Source organism: Lampetra fluviatilis, chromosome 27 (assembly GCF_964198595.1).
Source record: "Lampetra fluviatilis chromosome 27, kcLamFluv1.1, whole genome shotgun sequence".
Classification (NCBI taxonomy): Eukaryota; Metazoa; Chordata; class Hyperoartia; order Petromyzontiformes; family Petromyzontidae; genus Lampetra; species Lampetra fluviatilis.
Window position 1 is genome coordinate 9,715,990 of NC_136301.1, and position 23,693 is coordinate 9,739,682.

Consider the following 23,693-nt stretch of genomic DNA (forward strand, 5'->3'; position numbering starts at 1 on the left):
CTGTACATGACGTGGTGACCACCTTCCTCAACTCACTAACACTCTGGAACACGACAGACTGGACCAGGCAGGCAACGGCCTGCCTGGCCCAGGACGACGACCCGGGACTTGAGAATGATGATGTCGTCTTCACTTCGGAGTACAACAGCCTCCCTCTGCGTTCACACCACGCTTATATCTCCTCTGGCGTGGCCGGCTCCGCCCAGGCGTGGCTGGCTCTGTCCAGGCCATGCCTCCCTTCCCAGGCCACGCCTCCCTTCCCCCACCTCTGGGAAGGTCCGGGTCCCTCCACCACGTGACCCCCCAGGCACCCCCTTGGGGCCCCCAGCCCTCGTACGGGCCGACACAGTAGTGACCGTTCTATGTCACTACACATGTATAGTGTTCTTCGCGGAGGCACACACTTGACTTGGAGGCAACACGTTTATTACACAGCCCCAACAGGGCCAACTACATCAACGTACACACGTTAACTAGACCCCAACAGGTAACTACATAATCGAATCAGTCAGTAACATTCTGACTGACCCACGATGCCGAGCGGAGACCGAAGATCGGAGAGACGTAGCGCCGAGGGTTGATTCCAGAGAACAGCTCGGATCGGGGTTCGGGACTCGACCTTTATCGGCCGCGGCGTGGCCGGGCTCCGCCCTTGGCCATGCCCCCTTCCAGATCCTTCCTGAAGACTTGCCCCCTACATCACATGTCCCTCTCCTCTCCTTTTGGTCCCCCCTTGCCACCTCGTCCGGTTGCATGCCCTCTCGGGGTCACCCAGGCTGTCAAGGTCCTCACTCGACCCCTCTCTATCACCAGGAATTTGCCCCCTAGGGCCCACTTCCATGGCATACCCACTCTGGTGCCCGAGAGAGGCCCAAGACACACAGCTCAACTCTTGTGACAGTAGTGGGTGCTAAATGCCATAGTAACTCCATTGATGTCACTACAAATGCGTGAAATACGAGTTGTACATTTTCTATACTAAGCTGAACTCGAGTAAAAAATTACATAACGACGTATGTGCAGGGGAATTTTACGTTGAGTTCCTCAAAAATGTAACAACGTATATCAGGGACCTGTTGTAAGTATAACATTTCATATTTTATTCCTTTATTTTAAATAATACGGTAATTTGTATTTTTCATGTAAAAAAGTAGAGGCACGTTTCATTAAGCAAGACGCGCCTGTACTTTCATTCAGACCCTGCTAATATATCACTCAAGACAAATGCAATGAAACTTAGTTTCCCCTGCTTCTGGTATTGCGAGTAGATCTTCTTCCCATGTTGTGTGCCGGTTTTCTTCTATCTCAGGAAGCGGCAACCCTACTCAGGACAGACGTAGGCCAGGAGGAGCTTGATCTCGTTGTGGATGATGACAGGCTCAGGGTGCATGTTGTCCGGGAGACGGTGGGCCGCCGTCATTTCCCAGGCGTCCAAGATCACCACGGGCAACCCCGCCATGAGACGGCGCATGACGCGGTCCAGCTGAAGAGCGAGCCAATCTGACTGGAAGACCGAGTGGTAGCTGGTGTTGGCCGACTTGAAGACGACCAGCGTCCCGGGGGCTCGCTTCAGCAGGCGAATGACCGCGGCACGAATACCCCTGATGCGAGTGACGTAGAAAGACACAGGGAACCCCGTGAAGTGAGCCCACACGCTGATTCCGACCACCGTGTCTTTCCCACCTGGGTTGTGGGACACAGACACGGACATGGGGATGTGACAACACGGATACACACACAGCAACGCAGACAGAAAGGCATTTCCCAGGTTTTGTTGACGTGGCTGTTGTTGCACTGTTAATGAGCCGATACAACCTTGTTTTCCAAATCCATGGAGTTTGCAGCATATTGATCGCAGCGTCACAATGTTAGCGTCGGTTGCGGGTGTTTTTGCTCATCTAGCACGTTTAAGTAATAATAGCTGCTTTCCAGTTTAGTTTTTCAGACGTTCCTGAATCAATGGTACAAGTACATGCACATCTAGTGTGACAACATTTGATTAAGAAAAACCTGCAGTGAGGTAATATACAGGTGGTGCCCATTTTTACAACAAATGTGTTCCTGGAAGACCTGTCGTATATCAGATCATTGTAAATCAAACCATATTTCCCTATCATCATCATCATCACGATCCATGGGCAGATAGCCTGGATATATCCACTGCACATTTCGTAATTTTTTTCCACTTCCCTCTCTTGTGCCAATATGCTCAAGTAGTGCACAGCTTTCTAGCACCAATCTTTAATGTCGTTGTTCAGCCATTCTCTGTTAGGTCTTCCTCTCTTTCCGGTTCCTTCCATTTTTTCCGAACCAGACACTTTTAATTGTCCTGTTGTTGTCCATCCTCCATGTGTGTCTAAATAGTGCCAATTTCCTTCTCACGACTGCCTGGATTACATCTTTTTCAATGTGCAACCTTTCAGTTACTCCTATGTTGGGCACACTTTGGGTCCAGTTTAGGTGCGGTATGCTTCTATAGCAATACATATTGAATGCCAATAACTGATCTCTGTTAGTCTTTTTCAATGTCCAAGTCTCGTAGGCAATACAATGCTGTACTGAACAGGCATGTCATTAAGGTATTCAGTTTGTTCTTGTAGCTGATTTTTTTGCTTCTGTAGTGCCTGAAAGTACGCGCCACACGCTGAAGTCGGTGTACACGCGCACAGCGTACAGTGGGAGCAAACGAGATCGAGGTGTTGTTGTTGCTAGGCGTGAGTAGAGGGCCGGAGACGGATAGGGAGCGAATAAGGACACGGGGCGCTGATTGGCTGGGAGTTGTTGTTATCGAGATGTGAGGACGGTAGCAGGTGACAGTGAGTAATTAAGGACGCATGGCGCTGATTGGCCGAGAGGTTGTTGTTGTTGTCGCTAAGTAGCGCCGCATTGTCTGGGAAAACATGCCAGGTGCCAGCGGGGCTGGGGGCGAGTGGCGTCGTCGCGGGGGGATGCCTCAGATTAATTGAAGATTAATTGGTTCGGGGATAAAGAGAGGGGTTTTGGAGCAGACGGGAGTTCGCGCCTGGGAGGAGACAAGAGGATGTTGGAGTCGAAGTAGAGGAGCTAATAGCAGTGAAGAAGAGTAGGGTAGCAGTGGAGAAGTGTAGGGTAGCAGTGGAGAAGTGTAGGGTAGCAGTGGAGATGCCAGCAGAAGCCGCTGGAGTGAGACGACGAAGCCAGTAGGAAGCGGCGAGAGTGTGGGAGGAGAAGCTGATAGAGTTACGACGGAGTGTGATGGCGGAGCCGATAAAGAGCGGCTGAACTGTGATAGGGAGAGTGGAGAGGAGAGTCTACAGAGAGACGCGGAGCGAGTGAGGCCGGCGGAATGCGGCGAGCGCGCGGAGAGCGCGGAGGAGAAATGTTGATCGGTGTTAGCTGGAGGAATGTTGATCGGTGTTAGCTGGAGGAATGTTGATCGGTATACGCGAAATAAAAGGAGAGAGAAAAGCAAGAAGCTGTCGTGTCAAGTCGAGCACTACACTTCTCCAGATGTTATTGAATCCTGCAATTACTCCTTTTGCCTTCGCGATCCTCACTCTTATGTCTTTCGTGTAGTCATTGCCCCATGTAATTAAACTTCCCAAGTATGCAGAATCCTTTACATTCACAATCTTGCTGCTTTCTGGTATTCTTTCTCAATGCCCCGCCCCCTTCCGAACACCACTGTCTTTGTCTTTTCCACGTTAATCCTCAGTGCTGCATACTTTCCTGACTCATGCAGAATATGAACAATTTCCTGCAGCACTACATATATTGTTTCCATCAGAGATCTATGTCATTTGCGTATCTCAGCTTAGTTATTCTTCCTCCTTGCACAGACATTTCTGTGCCATTGTCCTGAATGGCGTCCACTACTCATTGCAAGTGTAATACCGTTGAGGACTCTTGGACGCCCGGGGTTGAGGCACACGTATTTATTCCGCAACAGTTGTCACAACCACGGACATACAATACTGGAGGGGGTATCGGCCCCCTCACCCGGCTAGCTGGGAATACACTGCTAGCTATCTCTGACCTACCTCCTAGTCCTCCACTAACGGGCTAGGGGAGGCTGTCTGGCCCGACACTGGTAAGTCGGGCTACGGTACCCAGAGTCCCAGAGCACTAGCTCTGGTTCTCGGGACCACGCCGCTGGCTCGGTCCTGCGCGGCCCTGACAAGGGCGGCGTCCCAGGGGAGTCCAGGGCTCTAGCTAGACGATCTTCGGTCTTCACTGGTTTAGCTTTAACATTCTGCCCCGAGCCCTCTGACACATCCCCCTTTATACTCCACCCCCGCTGAGGGGTGGGGCCCCGGGCTGCCTGGTGCGGACGTCGTTGAGAGCACCCCCCCCCGTGCACTCACGTAGCCCCGCCCACTGTGTTTGTTTCCCATAAGCTGCCATGCATAACGGCTCTCTCTCTAACACCCCTACACAAGTATGTGATGACGTTGTTTGGTGATAGTGGATCTCCCTGTCTCATACCTATTGTTGTTGGGAACCATTCTCCTTTTTCCTGTCCAAACTTTATTCCTGACTTTGACCTTTCACCTATATTCTGCAGAATCTGTGTCAGTCATTTTCCAACTCTGTATGATCTTAATATTGCTCACGTTATATCTTGCTTCATCGAATAAAATGCTTTATGGAAATCTATGCCAGCCTATTATTTTTATTTGCTTTCTCTGCTATGAACTTTAACATCAAAAATTTTTTGTACTGAGTTCCTATCTTTCATAAACTCTGCCTGTTAATCTGTCAAATAGTCCTCAATAGTACTATCATTGCTACCTTCCCCATGTGGCTCACTAGTGCAATGGTTCTGTAATGTTTACAATCGGTGAGATCTATTTCTTGGGAATCGTCACAAATATGGATTTTGTCAACTATTCTGGTATTTTCCCTTCTCTCCATACTTACTTGCATAGCTCATGGATTTATTTTATAAGTTCCTTCCCTCCAGCTTTCATAATTTCTACGCTTATACCATCCACTTCTGGATTTTAGTTGTTCTTCAGATGTTTTATTGCCTTTTCTACTTCTTTGTACAAGATTTGATCATTTTCATCATCCCTTGGTGGTGGGGATATATTTTATAGTTCATCCAGCAGCTCTTTATTCTTTTGATCTGTATTCCTATACAATTTGCTGCAGTGCTCAGTCCATATCTTCTTTTTGTCTCTGCTTCGTCCATCAAGATCTTACCGTCCTTGCCTTTTATTGCTGTTTGCCTTGGCTGCCACTCCCTATTTGTGCTCTAGACCCGTTTGTACACCTCCCTGGTCTTGTATTCTCCTGCGTAGTATTCATTCCTGCTTATAATTTTTTGCCGTTGCCCTTACCTCATTGCATTGCTCTTTGTACATAGTCACCATCTTATCCGATTAATATATCTTTAGCCTTTGTTTCTTTTCCTGTGCTAGTTCGAAGGTTGTCTCAGTTATAATTTTTTCGGGTTTTGCTACGAAGAATATTGTCGCTTCTACTGCTTGGTACACTATCTTATTGAGTGCTAATGCCTTGCTGTATATGCTAAGGTGTTCAATTTGCACCCTTGATTCTACTCGATATTTACTATTCATGTGTCCTCCTTATCTCCGCATTCTGGAGTCCCTCTATGTTCCTCTTCTTCTCATTACTTTCTGGATATAGATTTTAGTTTTAGTCGTAGGTTGCATAGTACCAAGCTGTGGTCCAATTTCACATCAATCATTACCAGATCTATATGTCGATCATTACCAGATCTATAATATTCGTATGTTTTCTATCCAGTGCCCTCCATGTCTATTTTCTGCACTCTTTTTGTCTGAATTTCCCTGACCAGATCACTTCACACCCATTTATCTCCCCCGTTCCTGTTCATCTTATTTAGTTGTACACCTAAGACTGCCTGTACTTTTATTATTAATTTAGTTTTTCGACTAACTACTGGAAGTGCCAGTCTGTATTCTCACAGGAACACAGACATGAACAAATAAGAAAACGGATAGACAAAACTCGCTTGGCTTGGATGTGCAAATGGAAAAAGGAAATACAACACTACATCTATTTGAAGGAGAGTATGGAGCCAGGGGTAGGGAAGCGAGGAGAGTGATAGGCATAGGTAAGAGGCTTCTGACCAGTTAGGCCGTCGATCTCGTTGGCCACGTAGTGGATGGCGGCCACGGGCCCGTGCTGTGTGAGGAAGGGGAGGCCCTGTGAGCGGAAGAGCAGGAACGTCTTGGCGGCCACGCTCGCCGACATGAGCGGGCCCAGCACCGTGGGCGCGTTGATGTCGATGAACTGCATGTCTGAGAATGGCAAGCGAGTCATAGTGGTACTTTGCTGATGTTACGACGACATAATTCCCCTACTTACTAATGCAACATCAATGTATGTTCTTCTGGGCTGTGCAGGACAGCCCAGGTTGTATATTAATAGTAATTCTGAGTTTCTGAATTGTTGCTCTGTCTTTCTAGATCTTGTTTTGATGATTCCAAAAGTAGTCTCAAGGGAAAACGTATTTTCTAATTGTTGAATTTGGTTGTGGGAATTGTTCTTAAACTTACCAGTGAGCTGAAACAACAATAATAGGCATGTTTATACACGTGACAATTTGTTTGGCTGTTTCATGTTGTGGAGGGTTCCTACTACCACAGATTTGGTCAAATAATGACTCGAAGAGCTGTCTGTGTTTGATGCATTCCAAAGCACAGTTACCTACACACTCTTATACCAATCACCTGCAATGAGGCTTCATCACAAAGCCTGGGCTACAAGAGCTGGTCACTCAACCTACAATGATAGTAACTATAATAATGCCCGTTACCCATGAAACTAAGACTTTAACATTACAATCAAAGATGACATTGGGTCAGAAGACAGAGGAATGACATAGAGGCATCAGCAACAGATTGCATGTGATGATGATAATGATGATCGTCAAAAGTGGAGGACTACCGCTGTCAGATGGTCCTGAACCCAGTCTGTTCTGCCTCACAGCAAGTGTTCTGCCTCACGACAGGAGTGGGGGTGTGTGTATACAGGAATTTCATGTTTGGAGGTTGAGTTTGTTCACGTGACCAGGAAGTTACGATTGGACATCCTCTCAACCACGCGGAGGGTATCAGCCATTACACAGAGTACAAAATGGAGGCACACATAACGTCTCCGTGAAGACAGGTGTTCATTGTGGGACTTTATAAAAGCATTGTCTGTAAGTTCGTGTATGTTCTTATAATACTGGGAATGCTGGTATAATGTTAGAATGACCATTATAATGCTGTAAATGCCTTTATAATGCTGTTAAGTTGTTATGTTAAATTAGGCCTAGTTAACAACGAAGCCTGCCACTCACCTTGTGAATGTTACTTGTAATTGAATAAGACGAGTCAGACTTGTACCCATGTAACCTTAAAGCGATATTGAGAGCAAGGATAACGAAATATCTCATCCACAGTTCAGTGTTATGTGTAGTGCTGTAATTTAGGCTGCAGCATGGTGATTACACGATGTGCCCTTATTTATCACAGTAGCTTATTCTCTTGTATAGCTTTTCAGTACTAATGTGGGTGCCTGGTCCGTCTAGGATCTATTGTTGAGTTTCATGTTATCTAAGACAATGTTATGATGCTGTAGCGTTCATCCATTGTATTGATATTTCAAAGTATTAACAGATGCTGTGTTTGTGCTGTGTTTTTCCATCAGTTTTACCTCATTCAATTCATTAAATACGTTTGGAGTCGGATGTTTACCCTGGCTCTGAAGGTTTATTGAATGCGAGGTTATCTACTCAGATAGAGGTGCAACGCAGCGTACAGCGAGGCCGAGACACAGTGGTCTTAGCAAAGTGGATGCACAGGAATTGAGAGACCCAGGAAAACAGCATAATATCTCCAGACATTCGTAGGAAATTCCTGCTAGATTGGGATATTTGACCAATTCTATGAATGATAATTTGGCATCTGACTTCAGAGTAAGTTCCTGCCATGTCTTCCATTAAAGCATTTCCCACTCTCCAACCGAGCCACAATGAGTCATACCGACGTGGCTCAATAAGGACCAAGTTGCTTTTCTACTGTAGAAGCCGAGCCGTGCCACTGGCGCACCACTGAATGAGCCCCACCCCTTGCCATACTTGGTCTCGAGCCAGAGTCAGATGTCTTGGGGGGTCAGCGTAGCGCGGTTTGGATCTGGCTTATACTGTGAGGGCCTCGCTCTGACTCGACTTGGCTGTGGCAGTTGAAAGGGGGAATTGGAGACCAATGTTGCTCCCTACGCGTGAGGCAAATTGAGCAGATAAAGCAATAGGATGATGAGGGGTTTATGCTGATGGTGAGGTTTTCATACCTGGCACGTGCGCGGTGAGGTGCTGAAACCATTGGCGGATAGTGGAGTCCCCGTACATGTAGAGCCTCTTTCCACGCAGGCATGTGGCTAGGTCTTGAGGGGCCCGGAAGGGTCGCGCCCTGCAGGACAGCGACACCCACTCATCGTTGAGGTAGAAGCCACTCAGAGAGGGCACGGGGTGGCCTGGCATGCACGACCCAAGGCCGGCCGCTGAGAAGCACACATACACAAACACCCAATGTCGTCACTTTTTTAAAATTTATAATTCTGAGAAATCTTACAAATCAAACTCACCGTGACACCCGTATTGACTTTAAATCAATTTCGATTTAAAACTTTCGTGACTGCAGGGATTCATCTTCTTGGTTCATTCGGTAAAATCACGTAGAAGGGAAATAATAAAATAATAAAAATAAAACATAATAAAATAATTCTCACTAACGTTTCGGCCACAACGCAAGCAGCCGTCCTCAGGTGAAGAACAGGTCTGTCGGAAAGACAGTGTCTGAATGAACACCACCAGGCTTGGAAGTGTATATTTAAGCTGGGTTGGAGGGGGAAGAGCGCCTTGACAAAGGAAATAATTCTCACGAAACGTCGTGAGAATTATTTTATCATGTTTTATTTTTATTATTTTATTATTTCCCTTCTACGAGAAGACTTTAACTCAATATATATTTTTTATTACAACATTTATGATCGTATTATACTCATTGCCTGCCAGATAATCTTGAACATCTTTTTTTGTACTCTAGCCCAACTAAGCAGGCCTGGCCACACTCTAGACATGCCCAGTTAAGGCTGCGTGGGACATGAAGTGCTCAACACTCACCGAGGTTGTGCAGTGATGACGACGACAACACCTTGATTTGACTTGGATCTCCGCTGATTCTCACCTTTGAGACTTCGCTGCATCACCCAGGAACAACGCACAAAAGAAATGGGTGGGGAATGGCCTAGGCAGATGGGATGCCACACCGGCAGGTAACGTGTAAGTTAAGACTCAGTCCATGCCTTTACAAATTGTGGAAATTGCTGTGTAGCTAGGATTGGTCTCGTCAGCCATACTTCAAATAAAACACTTTCTGTTTGGCTGGAAGCAAACAGATTCAATAACATGAAAAGGTTTCCTCACAAATAGCAGGAAGGCACAACTCCCATCATGCCTTGTGAACGAATCATGGGATTACCACATTGCTTGTACAATGCACTTAGCCTTGTCCAGACCCCAGCTCAGGAGCTAAATGTGGCCATATTATTGTTTACATAACCAACTCGTTTAGTCAAAATGCAGTCGTAGAAAATGCTGTGCTGTCAGGATTGGGCTCGTCAGTCATGCAAACCAATTTACTGCTTTACTATTGATCTGAACTCATCATTTTGTTGCTACAACTATCAAGTAAAATGCATGGGGGAGTTTGTCGAACAGGAGAAGGGAGATGTCTGCTCTTACTTTCTGAAGAACCGCTCATCTTTCTTTGTGAGAATGTTTCTGAACCCTCTGTTCGAGTGAAATCGCAGGGAGTCGCAAGGCAGCGTCCTGGGCTTCTTGCAGAACCACATGTGTCCTGTCGCTGTGTCCCTGTACACGCACATCTTGGATTTCATCATTAAGCGCGGCACCGCGTTGCACTCGGTGGCCTCGCCTCTCGCTCCTTCCTTCTCAAAGTAGCCGGTAAAGAAGATCTTGTGGGGCACCGAGTCACGGAGGCGGCTGATGATGTGCACAGCCTCACTGGAGTGAACCAGCTTGACGTCCACGAGGGCCTCGCCTGGCCACGGCAGCACAACGCTCGCCGTGTACGAGCCGTTGTCGTGGTCCAGCACCGAGCCAAACGCGCCCGCCCGGAGCTTCTCTGAGTAGACTTTGATGCGAAAGTAGTCTCCGCCGTACTGCTTGTCCCTGCCGTGGTAGTCTCTGGCCTGCACGGCGAGGCGCAGCGTGTCACCCACCGTGAAGTTGCGTGTTCCGCCCAGCAGCCGGTAGCTCGTGGCCGCGGGGCTGGTGGACGACTCGAAGTTGAACGAGGACGTGGTGGGCGGGCTCGGCCACCGGAGGAGCTGCTGCAGGTCGTCCATCTCGGGGTCATGTGGCTCCGTGGTGGCACTTCTGGGGCCTGGTTCGGGCCTTGCATGGCGGGGAGGCTTTTGCAGGGGAGGGAGGCTCAGGGACACCTGGGAGGCAGTGCATGCACATCAAAGCATGACTAAATGAAGAATATGAGAATTGAGTCAGTGAATGAGAGGAATTAGTAATTGTCTCGGCCTTGCTGTGTGCTGCGTTGCACCGCTATCCAAGTAGTTAACCTCGCATCTAATAAACCCTCAGAGCCAGGGTGAACATCCGACTCCAAATGTCATTTATTGAATTGAACGAGGTAAAACTGATGGAAAAACACAGCACAAATACAGCGTATGTTAATACTTGGTAATATCAATAAATTGAATGAACACTACATCATCATAACATTTCCTTAGATAACCTGAACTCAACAATAGATCCTGGATCGACCAGGCACCTAGATTAGTACTGAATAGCTATACAAGAGAATAAGCTGCTGTGTTAAATAAAGGCACATCGTGTAATCATCACACTGCACCCCAGATGTACAGTATTACACATAACACTAAATTGTGGATGAGATATTTTGTCATAGTTACTTGGGTACAAGTTTGACTCGACTTATTCGATTACAAGTAACATTCACAATAAAGCAAGTTGCAGGCTTCGTTGTTAACTAGGCCTCGTATTTATCATAACAATTTAACAGCATTATAAAGGCATTTACAGCATTATAATGGTCATTCTAACATTATAACACCATTCCCAGTATTATAAGAACATAACGAACTTACAGACAATGCTTCTTAAAGTCCCACAATGGACAATTACAGCTGGCTTCACTGGGATGCGATGTGTGCCGCCATCTTGAATTCTGTGTAATGGCGGAACCCCAGCCTCGTGGTTGAAAGGCTGTCAAATCGTAACTTCTTGTTCACGTGACCAAACTCACCCTCAAAACAGGAAATTCCTGTGTACTCACACCCCCACTCCCGCATGGAGCAAAACACCTGCCGTGAGGCAGAACAGTAATTGAAACACGTTCCTTCGGAGTGGGCAGGTAGGAATTTGGTTGGACAGCACATTCGTGCACGACAGAAAGCTCGCGGTCACGTGATGCACTTCAACCAATCCCTGAACATACATGTTTGGGAGGGGCGATGCACGACAGACAAATAATCCCTGGTGGGCAGTGTGAAACTGTTGTTCCTACTTGTATAATTCCACTCGTTGAGTTATCCTTCAGCGATGAGGACTCCAGACTGATTTTCTTCTCACCCACTCCGTTCGACCACCACTCGGCAGGTCACAACACTTTTCTCTCGGCTTCCTCCATGCACTGCTCAAATTTGGAAGTCCATCCTACGGTTTCAATTCTAATTATCTTGCTAATTTCCATAAATATTTTGATTTCACACTTGATGATGATTGCTTGTGTTGCAGTCGAAACGTCGTGATAATTTTATTGGTTTATATTTTTATTATTTTATGATTTCCCTTTACGTGACTTGACCGAAAAAAACAATAATATGAATGCCATAAACATGTTAACTCTTATCGACTACAACTTTGATTGTAGTGCTGTTCATTGCTGACCGTATGACATGTTGGTCTTCTGGTTCTATGCTCAGCAACCATAACGAATGAAAACAAGCAGACGTTTTGTGCAGGCCACGCATGTTCCTTCGAGTAAAATTGTCCACTGGCAAAATATCACATCGTGGAGATGCCGGGGATTGAACCCGGGGCCTCACACTTGCGAAGCGTGCGCTCTACCACTGAGCTACATCCCCATGGTGGTTCTACCTGGGCGCAGTTCCACCTCGGTACGGGGTGAAACTTTGTCATCAGCTTCTTCCTCTCCCTTGTCACCCCACTCACTCTCCTGTTGGCCCTGGGCCCTGGACACATCGAGTCTGCACAGAGTCCAAGCAAAATGTATTTCTTTGAAACAAAAAGAAATAACAAGCATACATGTGGATGGATACTATGATGCTTTCCCAATTTATTTATTCTTGGAAATATTTAATTCGGAAATAAAGTGTTCTGGATACTTTTAAGCACTCGCTTTCATCTACAAATGTTTAAGTAAACCATTTGATAACTGTGTGCATTGATAGTTATACAAATAGCAAGTTCCTGAAATCAACACAAATTCATCCGAAGGTATCGTTCATATAGGGTAATATTTACGAGAGTTCATGTGCACCCCTATTACAGGGACATTGACACAGCCAATTGATTTTGGAATTCAACCTTTGTTGGAAAAATGAATTAAATTAAAGCTTCCGACATGGAGATGTTGGGGATTGAACCCAGGGCCTCACACATGCAAAGCGTGCACTCTCCCACTGAGCTACATCCCCACCATGCTGGCAGCCAGCCAGGTAGCCAGCCCCATTAACTATCGGCCCCTCCCCTTACCCCCCCTCCCTTAGACCCCTCCCCTTACCCCCCATCCCTCAGGCCCCTCTCATGACTCCCCCCTTCCTTAGACCCCTCCCCTGACCCTCCTCCCTTAGGCACCTCCCCTCTCCGTACTCGGCAGTAGGTCTCCACCAATCAAAGAGCTGTTTATAATATATATTTATTTATGCACGACAGACAGACAAAAAATCCCTAGTGGGCAGTGTGGAACATTGTTCCTACCTGTGTAATGCGGGCGTAAGCGACCTTCCGGATGTGACGTCACGGGGGGTGGAGCCATGTGACGTGGGTGGAAGGTTCGGGTCCTTAAGCGGGTAAACCGGAAGGGGAAGTCAGTCGGGGTGTGAGCGGAAAAGAGTGAGGCCACGCGGGCGAGTGAGAAGAGGGGGGGGGCACCGACGGCCATCGGGAGCCAACCCCGAAGACAGGAGGAAGCTACGGAGTGGTGTGCAGCTGCGGAGAAGACAGCCAGACGGGCTGCGTGTTAGAGGCAGCGGTGTGGCTGCCAGGTGTGGCGGGAGAGAAGAGGGAGAGACAGCACGAGGCTGTCAGAGCTGCAGAGAGGACGAAGGAGAGAGGAGTTGCAGCGAGTACAGCCAAGGGGGGCTGTGTGAGAGTAACAGCAGCGGGGCTGCTGTTGTGGATCGGGCCGACATCGGAGTCAGCACCGTGGAGAAGCTACAGAGTAGAGACAGCCGTGTGGGAATACAGTACGAACCGAATAAAGGACACTGAGCCAGACATCGTGGTCCAGTCGTTTATTACACTGGTGTCAGAAGTGCAACGGCATGTCGAAACAAGTGAGGAAGAAAGTTACTCCGGCGCCTGCATCGGCTTCTTCGTCCGACGACGACGAACTCCCTCCAACCACGGATTCTGCTGGGGTGGTGGAGGAGAGCCCTGCTGAGGCGAGCACGGGGACGGGAGTGGAGGATGTCGGCGCGGTGGCGGGTCCGTCGACATCATCGGACGCTGATCAAAGATGGCAACAGATGGCGGTACAACTGGAGGCACTAAAGGACGTCCTGACGCATTTATGCCATCTCGTCGCGCCAGGGACGATGGAGGACGCAGTCGGTGCTCCGCGGGCCGCCACGTTGCCTGCCCTGCCGCCGCCATTGGCCACGCGGCAAGAAGCCGCCATCTTGCGCGCTCCGCGGCGCCAAACCGCCATCTTGGCCACGCCGCTGGCCGACGCCATTTTGAATTTGCCTCCACAACCACCACCATTGGAAGACGGCGGGAAGAGGAGTCGGAGTCGCCACCTTACCACAGTTAAAGAATTTTCCGTCGGTGGGGACTGGAGCGCGTTCGCCTGCCGCTTCTTGGCGGCGGTACGCACAGCAAGATGGACCGATGCGGAGGCTTTGGAGGTGTTGCCGACTCTCCTGGACGACGAATCTGTCCGATTTTTCCGTTCCATAACGACCGATAAGAAGGCAACTTTACGTGGTGTTTTTCAAGAAATGGCCGACGCTTATGAGCCACCAGATGATGCGCATCGGCGATTCGCTCAACGACAACGAGCACCAGAGGAGTCACCCGTGGCGTTCAGGGGTGCGGTGCTGGAGCTGGCCATGGCAGCTTATCCTGAGACGCCACAGGACCTGCTCGAGCCTCTCATATTAGGGAAAATGTTGGAGCTGTCTCGGGATCTAGGGATCCCCATGCCTGTGTGTGGGCATGAGAAGCTAACTTCCCGGACGGCTGCTAAGTGTCTCGATGCGCAATTCAATCTCCGTCGCTGGAAACAAGTGACGGCGTGGACGGGGGGACCCGTCAAAGAACGGGATGCGCTGGGGTGGAACCCTGCGCAGGCTGTCTACGTTCCGGATGACCGGGGCCCTCAACAGCTGACGGCCGCCTCCGCTCCATGGACGGGACGCGGCGGGCCGAGGCCACGCGCGGCGCTACCGGAACGGGGCCGTCAGGAGGCAAGGCCTGCGCTTCGGCGCAACGATGCCGAATGTTTCCGCTGCGGGCGTAGGGGCCACTACGCCAGAGACTGCTGGGCCCGCTTCCCGGCTCCGCCGCAGCAGGAGGCCTCGGTACCGGACAAGTCGACTAAAGATCTTCCGAAACAGGCATGTTGGCACGCACCAGACACCCGGCAAGGCTTTACACCTCACCCATCGCCTTCGTTGCGCGATCCTAATGTTGCTGTTAAAGAAAGCCCTTCGACGGGGCCTTGTCGCTCGGTCACGCAGTGGCGCAAGTTGGCACGGAGAGTCGTCGCGGCCGCTACGGGTTCGTCCACTGTACCGGGGTCTATACAAGGGGTGGACGTACGCATTTTGGTCGACTCCGGCGCGTCTGCGACTATTATTTCGGATGTCATTTTCCATCTGTTGGGCATCCCGCCGGGGGCTGTGCGTCCGGTTTATGGGTCGTGCGTCGCTGCGAACGGGGGTAGCATGGGTATCGTGGGCCAGGTGGATGCTAAGATATCTATTGAGGATGTGTCGGCCTCGGGCGTTGTGTTAATATCGAGATCTTTGGCGGTTCCTTGTTTGTTAGGCACCGATTTTTTGGCTAAGATGCCCATTTTGATCAAAATCAATGAGAATTGTATTGAACTGCCGGGGGGCCGTCAAATCTCGTTTCTGCCGTCGCCCTGGGGGCGACCTGCTTCGGCCGTACAAGTGCAGGCGCTGTCCGTCGCATCTGTGGACATCCCACCTGGTACACAGATGCTTATACCCTTGCGGTATCGGAAGCCCCTGCCTGATCGGCTAGGAGCAGTAGGGGTCTTGTTGTCACCGTCCGCCACGATAACAACCGGGTTGGCGTTAGTGGGGGCACAGACCATCGTCCGGCCGGATCAATTACCGTTTTTACAGGTGCTTAATGTGGGGGGGGAAAACGTCCGTGTTCCGGCCGGTACGGTTGTGGCACATGCCACTACGGCGTTTGCGACCCATGATTGTCCGCATAGCCGGGGAGTGGTTGCTGGGGTTTCCGAGCCAAGGGGTTCGGATAATCGTTGGGTTGCTGACTTATGTGACGGAAATTCTTCCCTGTCCATGGAGCAACGTGGTGCGCTGTGTAAATTGTTGTTGACATATTCCGATGTGTTCAGCTCCGATGATTTGGATTTGGGCCGCACATCGTTGCTTTACCATCACATTGAGACGGGCGATGCTGCCCCTATTTGATTAAATTCGCATCGGATGAGTCCTGCGGAGCGAGAACACGTGCGGGGGGCAGTGGAAGACATGTTGGCTGCGGACATTATATCGCCATCTAACAGCCCATGGGGCGCTCCGGTCGTCTTGGTTAAGAAAAAGGATGGCAAATTGCGATTTTGTGTAGATTTCCGGAAATTGAATAAGATATCGGTGGCAGATGCGTACCCCCTGCCGCGTATGGATGACTCCCTCGACGCATTGTCGGGGGCTAAGTTCTTTTCCACACTGGACCTCTCTTCGGGATTTTGGCAGCTTCCCCTTGACGAGTCCTCACGGGAGAAAACCGCATTCCGTACTCCGCAGGGGTTATTTCAATTCAACTGTCTCCCGATGGGATTGAATGCGGCCCCTGCTACATTTCAAAGATTGATGGAGCTCGTTTTGTCGGGGTTGCAGTGGGAGACGTGTCTTATATATTTGGATGATATTATTGTCTTCAGCCGCACATTTGATGAACATTTGACGCGGCTGGAGACAGTGTTCACGAGGATGCGTTCTGCCAAATTGAAATTCAAACCAAAGAAATGTCACCTACTGCAACGGTCCGTCCGCTATTTGGGGCACATTGTGAGTGCTGAGGGGGTGTCCACGGATCCGGAAAAGACGGCGTGCGTCCGGGATTGGCCGACTCCGGCCACCGTGGGGGATGTTCGGCGGTTTTTGGGATTTGCCTCGTATTACCGAAGATTTGTGCCGGGTTTTGCGACGATTGCGAGGCCCTTGCATCTCCTTACGGGTAAAGGACGGAAGTTTGGTTGGGGACAGCCGGAAGAGGCGGCCTTTCGGAGTCTGCGTGATCTATTGGCCACGGCCCCAACATTGGATTATCCCGATTTCGATCACCCATTCATTCTTGATACGGACGCGAGTGACACGGGTATTGGGGCGGTATTATCACAGTCTAAAGGGGGTGTAGAGCGTGTCGTGGCGTATGGTAGCCGAGTCTTGTCTCCTGCGGAAACCCGCTACTGTGTCACTCGCAGAGAACTATTGGCGGTTGTTTTTTTCCTACAGCAATTTCGACCATACCTCTACGGTCGTTCTTTTATTGTGCGTACGGATCATGCGGCCTTGCAATATGCCCTTAAAATTGACCAGCCATCCGGACAGTTGGCACGTTGGTTGGACACGCTACAGGAATTTTCCTTCCAAATTCAACATCGGAAGGGAGTGCGCCATGCGAACGCTGACGCACTTTCCAGATTACCGCGGCGCGCCCCTTGTAAATGTGCGTCGGGGACGCATAGGTGTTCGCCGATTCCAAACCCCCCTCAGCCGCTTACGTTGGCCGTCGAGAAGTCGGACACTCCGATGGAACCGGGACCGGCTGACGGGGTTTTGAATCTGCCGCGGTCTGTCTGGATCCGGGAACAGATGATGGATGAGTCGTTGGTGTCCTTGCGGAAGCGGTCTGCTAGGGACGATGGGAGTCCGAGTACGGCTGTGGGGCCGCAAACCGCTCTCCGAGATGGTCTGCTTATGTGGCGGGAGGGGTTCCAGGAACGTTGGCGCCTGGTGGTACCAACGTCCTTGCGATTCGAGTTGATTAGAACTCTCCATTGTGACACTCTCTTACATTTAGGGGTGCAGAAGACCTTGTTGACGTTGCAACGTCATTATTTTTGGCACGGCATGGCGACAGATGTCGTAGGGCACGTGCGCGCATGCCCTGCGTGTGCATGACGTAAGCCGCCGAAACATCCTTACGTGCCGCCTCTCCAGTCGATTCAGGTGTCTCGAGTCAATGAATTGGTGGCACTGGACATATTGGGACCTTTTCCACCATCGGCGAGGGGTAATAAATATTTGCTGGTAGGGGTTGAGTACCTCTCCCGTTGGCCGATGGCCTGGCCGTTGCCCGATCAGTCGGCCGCGGCCATTACCGACGCCTTTTTGTTTGGGTATATTATGGACAAGGGGGCGCCTGAGAGACTCCTCACGGACCAGGGCAGGAATTTCTCTTCTAAATTATTGGCGGAAGTGTGCGCGGGCCTTGGGACTAAGAAAGTACGGACATCCCCATACCATCCGCAGACGGATGGTATGGTTGAACGGCTGAACAGGACATTGTCTGCCATGCTTTGCCATACCGCGAGCGAACAACAATCAGATTGGGATCTGCACATCCCCGGAGTGCTTTCGGCGTACAGGATGACGCCTCATGCGGCTACAGGGTATTCGCCGTTTTACCTTATGTATGGTCGGGAAAACGTGCCGCCGGTGGATGTGCAATTGGGAACTGGGGTGAAGGGACCTCGTAAACCACTTCCTGAATACATTCAGGACACGGTTCGCCGAGTCACGGAGGCGCGGGAGAATGCCCGCGTGGCTACGGCCAAAGCCCAGGCCCGGAACGAGCGATATGCGCGACGGTCCGAGGGGGAGTGCCCCTGGAAGGTTGGGGACCTAGCCTGGCTTCATTGTCCACAGGTACGTCCGGGAACCTCTCCGAAATTGCACAAACCCTGGCATGGTCCCGTACGCCTCATTGCGGTTCCCAACCCACAGTCAGCACGCGTCCAAATTGGGTCTCGTCGCTGGGTTGTGCATACGTCGCGCTTGAAACCATATGTTGCTCCCTTACATGATGCGTCATCCCCCAATGTTGCCTTGCCGCTGTCTGTTGCTGCTGACTCTCCCCTGCCTGCGTCCATTGATCTTGCTAGAGCGCCTGTCGTACCTGTTCCAGACAGGCCGGCCGTGACATTGCGGGGGACGAGGGGCCCTGCTCGGAGGACGCCTGCCAGGTCTGCGGGACCTTCGAGCCCTGCAGCCCTTCCGACCCAGCTGCGGGCACGGTCACAGGACAAGCCCAAGACTAACTCTTTAGGGACACGGGACGTTGGTGGACTTCCAGCTGTGGCAGGGGGATTACCCCCTGTCATTCCTCGACTTTCATCGCGTTCCCGTTCTGCGAGTGGGCCGCCGACCGTCTGGGACGGGCCGGCGACCCGCACACGTTCCAAATCGCTTACGTTTCGTTGATTGTTGCTGTGTTTTTATCTTTTTCTTACAGTTGTATTTATTGCATGCTTTTTGTACGTTCGTTGATGTTAATTGCGTTGTTGTTGTTGTTCTTGCTGTTACATTGTATGCTTAGTGTCCTTTAGGGGGGTAGGTCGATTCGCCGCATTACGATTGCTATTGGTCAGCCGAGGTCGGCTGGGATTTTTCTACGGGGGAGGGTGGTGTAATGCGGGCGTAAGCGACCTTCCGGATGTGACGTCACGGGGGGTGGAGCCATGTGACGTGGGTGGAAGGTTCGGGTCCTTAAGCGGGTTAACCGGAAGGGGAAGTCAGTCGGGGTGTGAGCGGAAAAGAGTGAGGCCACGCGGGCGAGTGAGAAGAGGGGGGGGCACCGACGGCCATCGGGAGCCAACCCCGAAGACAGGAGGAAGCTACGGAGTGGTGTGCAGCTGCGGAGAAGACAGCCAGAAGGGCTGCGTGTTAGAGGCAGCGGTGTGGCTGCCAGGTGTGGCGGGAGAGAAGAGGGAGAGACAGCACGAGGCTGTCAGAGCTGCAGAGAGGACGAAGGAGAGAGGAGTTGCAGCGAGTACAGCCAAGGGGGGCTGTGTGAGAGTAACAGCAACGGGGCTGCTGTTGTGGATCGGGCCGACATCGGAGTCAGCACCGTGGAGAAGCTACAGAGTAGAGACAGCCGTGGGAATACAGTACGAACCGAATAAAGGACACTGAGCCAGACATCGTGGTCCAGTCGTTTATTACACCTGTATAAGGGAGGAATTAGCAAGTGAATGTAGCATAAATGAGAGAATGAGAAAATAATGCATACATGAAAGAATGAGTGACTGAGGGATAAATGAGTGAATTAAACGAATGACAGAAATGGATGAGTGATTGACTGAGAGATGAATAAGTGAATGCAGGAGGAATGAGTGAGTGAATGAGGGAATAATAAGTGAGCAAGTGCCAGTATAGTTTAGCGGCGTCTTATAGTTGTGTGGTATTGAGTTAAGTCGTGTAATTAAATGGTAAGTCTTCGCTGAACGCATGTTCACACAACGAGTTTCGCTATAACGCGGTTCTTCCATGAGGAAACACTTGTTTCACACGTGGAACCAACCCATTATAAGACGGTTTCTGAGCGATCGATGATGAACTACTTTGTTTACCTGCACGGCTGAGCCTCACAATATAGTACACGGAATGATAGTTACGCGGCGACGTACCCTCAGTTATTAATCCCGCCATCTCACTGTGTGTGCGTATGTTGTATCTTGCCAAACTTTATCGTTACATTCTTCGTGGGGAATTTTTGTTGCTTAACGCGTTTTCGCTTTACGCGGCACTGTTCAGCAACGCATCTACCGCTTTAAACGAAGACTTACTCTACAGCAGTGGTGTACAGTATACTGTTACGGTGTAGTGTAGTGATGTAGAGTATTCGTGTGGTGATGTGGTGTCGTGGTTTGGTGTAGTGTGATGGAATCGTTTTACGTAGTGTGGTGAAATATTGTAGTTACAGCAATGGTGTAGTTTGTATTGTAATGGTGCAATGATTCGGTGCAGTGGTGTCGTGGTGGTGTGGTGTAGTGTAGCGGTGTGGTATAGTAGTTCAAATTATTGATTTGTCATGGGTGTATTGGTGTGGTGAGTGTTTCGTTAGTTGGTCTGGTGTGTGTGAATAAAGAAGCCGGCGAGTGTCACGTGAGTTGTGGGGAGATGTCTGCTGAGTTTCAGGAGACCAGCGTGGTGTGAGCAAAGTCGTGTCTGTTGATTACCAAGCGAGTGGTGAGGGGTCAGGTGTGTCTGCCGTTGTTCAGTTGGATGACGGGTTCGTGGTGTCGTGGGAGCGCGTGAATGGTGAGGCGTCTGGTGAGTGGTGTCTACTGAGGGTTACATGTTAGGTGAGTGGTTGGGTGACTGGCAGTGATGTCAGGTGAGCATCTGGTGAGTGATAATTATCTGGCAACAAAACTGACACCTTTTTTTTTACAAGGAGTCATGTTTGCATAGACCACAATACCTGCAGTCGGAATGCAAACAAAAAACATAACAGCTGTCTCTGGTGTGGACCAATCAACTTCAAGGACAGTGCACACATTATCAGAGTTATGTTTTTTGTTTGCATTACGACTGCAGGTATTGTGGTCTATGCGAACATGACTCCTTGTAAAAAAAAGGTGTCAGTTTTGTTGCCAGATAAAAGGGTAAAAAAACAATTCTCATATTTTTCTACTGGCAAATGAGGTTCCAACGGTGTCATCTGGTGAGTGTCAGGTGGTGAGTAGCGGTAGGTGTCTGGTGAGTGTTGAGAGTGGCCCAGATCCGTGGACTCACAACCAACACCATGGCGATATATCGCAACAAACTCGATTAGACGCCAAACACGGCGACAACGCTGCGCGACGCCACGCAACAATCGCAACGAGCAAGGAGGGCACCAAGTGCACGGTGAGGCGGAGCAGGAGACGTTCTCACGTTCATCACGAAGACGACGAGGGCGCTGAGAGCGAGGAGCGAGATGAGAAGCCACGACCTGAAGATCCGAGATGGAGGAAGACTCTTCGAGTCCATCTTCATCATTCAGCCCCGAGCAGGAGAGACGCGGGACTCTGTGTGCTCGGTCGTAACCTCAACCACTCGCCCCTCCTCCTCGCCCTCCTCCCTCTCACCCTCCGTCTCCCCTGCCCCTCTTTCGTCTCACTCGAACTTTGTCCAACCACACTACACCGTAGATCACCACAGGACTTGCGCACTAACTGACTTACCGACTCATTTATCCACTCGCCCGCCCGTCCACCGACTCACCGACCAATTCACCCACCCACTCACTCACCCACCCACTCACCCACCCACTCACTCAACACACTGCAAGCCACCTCACTTCTCTTGCCGCTTCTCCCCTCGCACGGCTCCGCTATAGAATTCACTCCTCCCACCATCCTCTCTTTCCCCAGTTCTTATAATAACCTTGCTCAATTCATGAAACGTGTCATCTCTTATGCATTAAACAAGCAGGCAATGTGACTCCTTTACACAGCTCTCCCTCCACATAAATGACGTATTTTCGCACATCCCACAAGCCACATGTCCTTCTCTGGTAGTGTATAATTTAATCAGCATTGGTTCAACCAACACGAGCAAACTGTGGATGTGGCTTCAACGAACAGTGTCTCATCACCATTGCAGTCTCGCCTGATTAATAGTGATGTATGTTGCTGGCCGGGTTTGTCCTGAGCAACCGTGATTTTAATAATAAATATATTTGCGCTGCCCACATTCCGAGTACGGCGCTTCCGTATGTGCGTGCAGACATCTCGTCAGGGGTAATCCACATTAATCTCTCTCACCTCGACCCTGTGTGCGTGTCCTGTCTACGTGACTTCTCCGTGACCCCACGTTTGCACGTGTACAGACACATCACCTCGCTTGTCCCGGTGATTCTCAAGAGGGTCTCGACTCATGTCCCAGTGTCTTCTTCGCTGCCGCCCCGTGACTCTGAGAACCTCCCATTTGCGTCTTCCATTTGGGATTCATGGAGGGGGAGCAAGGCTGCGCTCGGACCTGCCTGTGAACCTTTGACGCTTTACGGGGCTTCAAGGTGCACACAGCCTGATACAAGGATCCAGGCACTGTCACCGCCACCCAGTGGTGAAAGGCCAACTGTGGTTACTGTGTATATACAGTTGACTATCGATTATCCGGGACGCGATCATCTGGCTTCCAACATTATCCGGCGGTCCGGAGCGAATCCGGCGAAATCAGCAAAACCGTTCAAATCAGGCGATTGGCACCATGTGCATGACAAAAAAAGTAACGATGCTTGATTTCAGTAGAAATATTTAATACAGTACATTATACAATACAACAATAAAAAAAATTAAAATACTGCACGTATATACATTTTTCATGATTAACAACTACAGTAATGAAAACAGAAAATATAGAGTGCAATCCGGCGAAAAGTGCGTGTAAGTACACGATCACGTGAGTGTGGCGATCATCCAATATGCATCGTTTAGAGAAGAGCATAGTATTATTTGGGTCTTTGGGTAAAGTCACGTAGATAGGTTCAAATAAAATAACAAAATACTACGATGTGTGGGGGGGAGGCTGGGATCCCACACAGCCCCGCCCCTTGAGGGCATGTTGGTATATAAGGCGGAGAGCGAGAGAGCTTGTGGCAGTCGTTGGGTACAGATCAAGATGAAGAGCCAGTGAAGACTGAAGGCCAACTAGCTAGACCTGGAACTACCCTGACTCGCTGTTCTTGTAAGAGCCAAGCAGGGCAAGCCAGTGGCGACCTCAGAGCAGCGAGGTCTGATGTCCTTGTAAGGGCCAGACTCGTGTGGCTGAGGGTCGGAACCTGCGCCGAAGCTGGGCCAGGTTAGCTAGCCTACATTTGGGGAAGGTCTGGGATAGAGGGAAGTAGGGAGTTAACGGGGAGCGTTAGCTGGGGAACACTTCCTCTAATAGACCGGGTGAAGAGGCCGATACCTCTTCGAGTGTTAGAGTCGTTATGTGATGCCGCCGCCACGAAGCCGTTCAGCAGGCGCCCCATCTACGACCTCGCCACCACCCAGCGACGGAGCCGACCCCGCGTCCCCCTCACCTCACCTTACATGAACACACCCGCACGCATTCCCCCCCCCCCCCCATAGAGCTCCGAGGGGAGGTCACCTGACCGACCGGTTTTTATCCGAGAAACCCTTATCGGGATTAACTTTCACGGTTTCCGGCGACCA

General features: G+C 50.2%; 1 protein-coding gene and 2 non-coding genes across 3 annotated transcripts; all 3 read right to left on the bottom strand.

Annotated features, from left to right (window-relative positions):
- Nucleotides 1–1,321: 1,321 nt before the first annotated feature.
- On the bottom strand, nt 1,322–21,531 carry LOC144942558 (NXPE family member 3-like). Its single transcript, XM_078869419.1, has 6 exons — nt 21,427–21,531; nt 9,761–10,482; nt 9,140–9,216; nt 8,308–8,517; nt 6,099–6,269; nt 1,322–1,683 (listed from the first exon to the last, which is right to left on the bottom strand). The coding sequence occupies exons 1-6, from the start codon at nt 21,529–21,531 to the stop codon at nt 1,322–1,324; spliced, it is 1,647 nt and encodes a 548-aa protein (XP_078725545.1).
- Nucleotides 12,091–12,162, bottom strand: TRNAA-CGC (transfer RNA alanine (anticodon CGC)). Its single transcript has one exon. It is a non-coding gene; the product is annotated as a tRNA-Ala (tRNA).
- TRNAA-UGC (transfer RNA alanine (anticodon UGC)) lies at nt 12,664–12,735 on the bottom strand. Its single transcript has one exon. It is a non-coding gene; the product is annotated as a tRNA-Ala (tRNA).
- Nucleotides 21,532–23,693: the final 2,162 nt, after the last annotated feature.

Excerpts from the sequence above, each read along its gene's own strand:
- LOC144942558 (XM_078869419.1), bottom strand. The coding sequence starts at position 21,531 with ATGATGAAGATGGACTCGAAGAGTCTTCCTCCATCTCGGATCTTCAGG. Across the intron at positions 6,270-8,307 it reads CCTCACCGCGCACGTGCCAG|ACATGCAGTTCATCGACATC; the intron begins GTATGAAAACCT and ends TGCCATTCTCAG. Across the intron at positions 1,684-6,098 it reads CGAGATCGACGGCCTAACTG|GTGGGAAAGACACGGTGGTC; the intron begins GTCAGAAGCCTC and ends CCCACAACCCAG.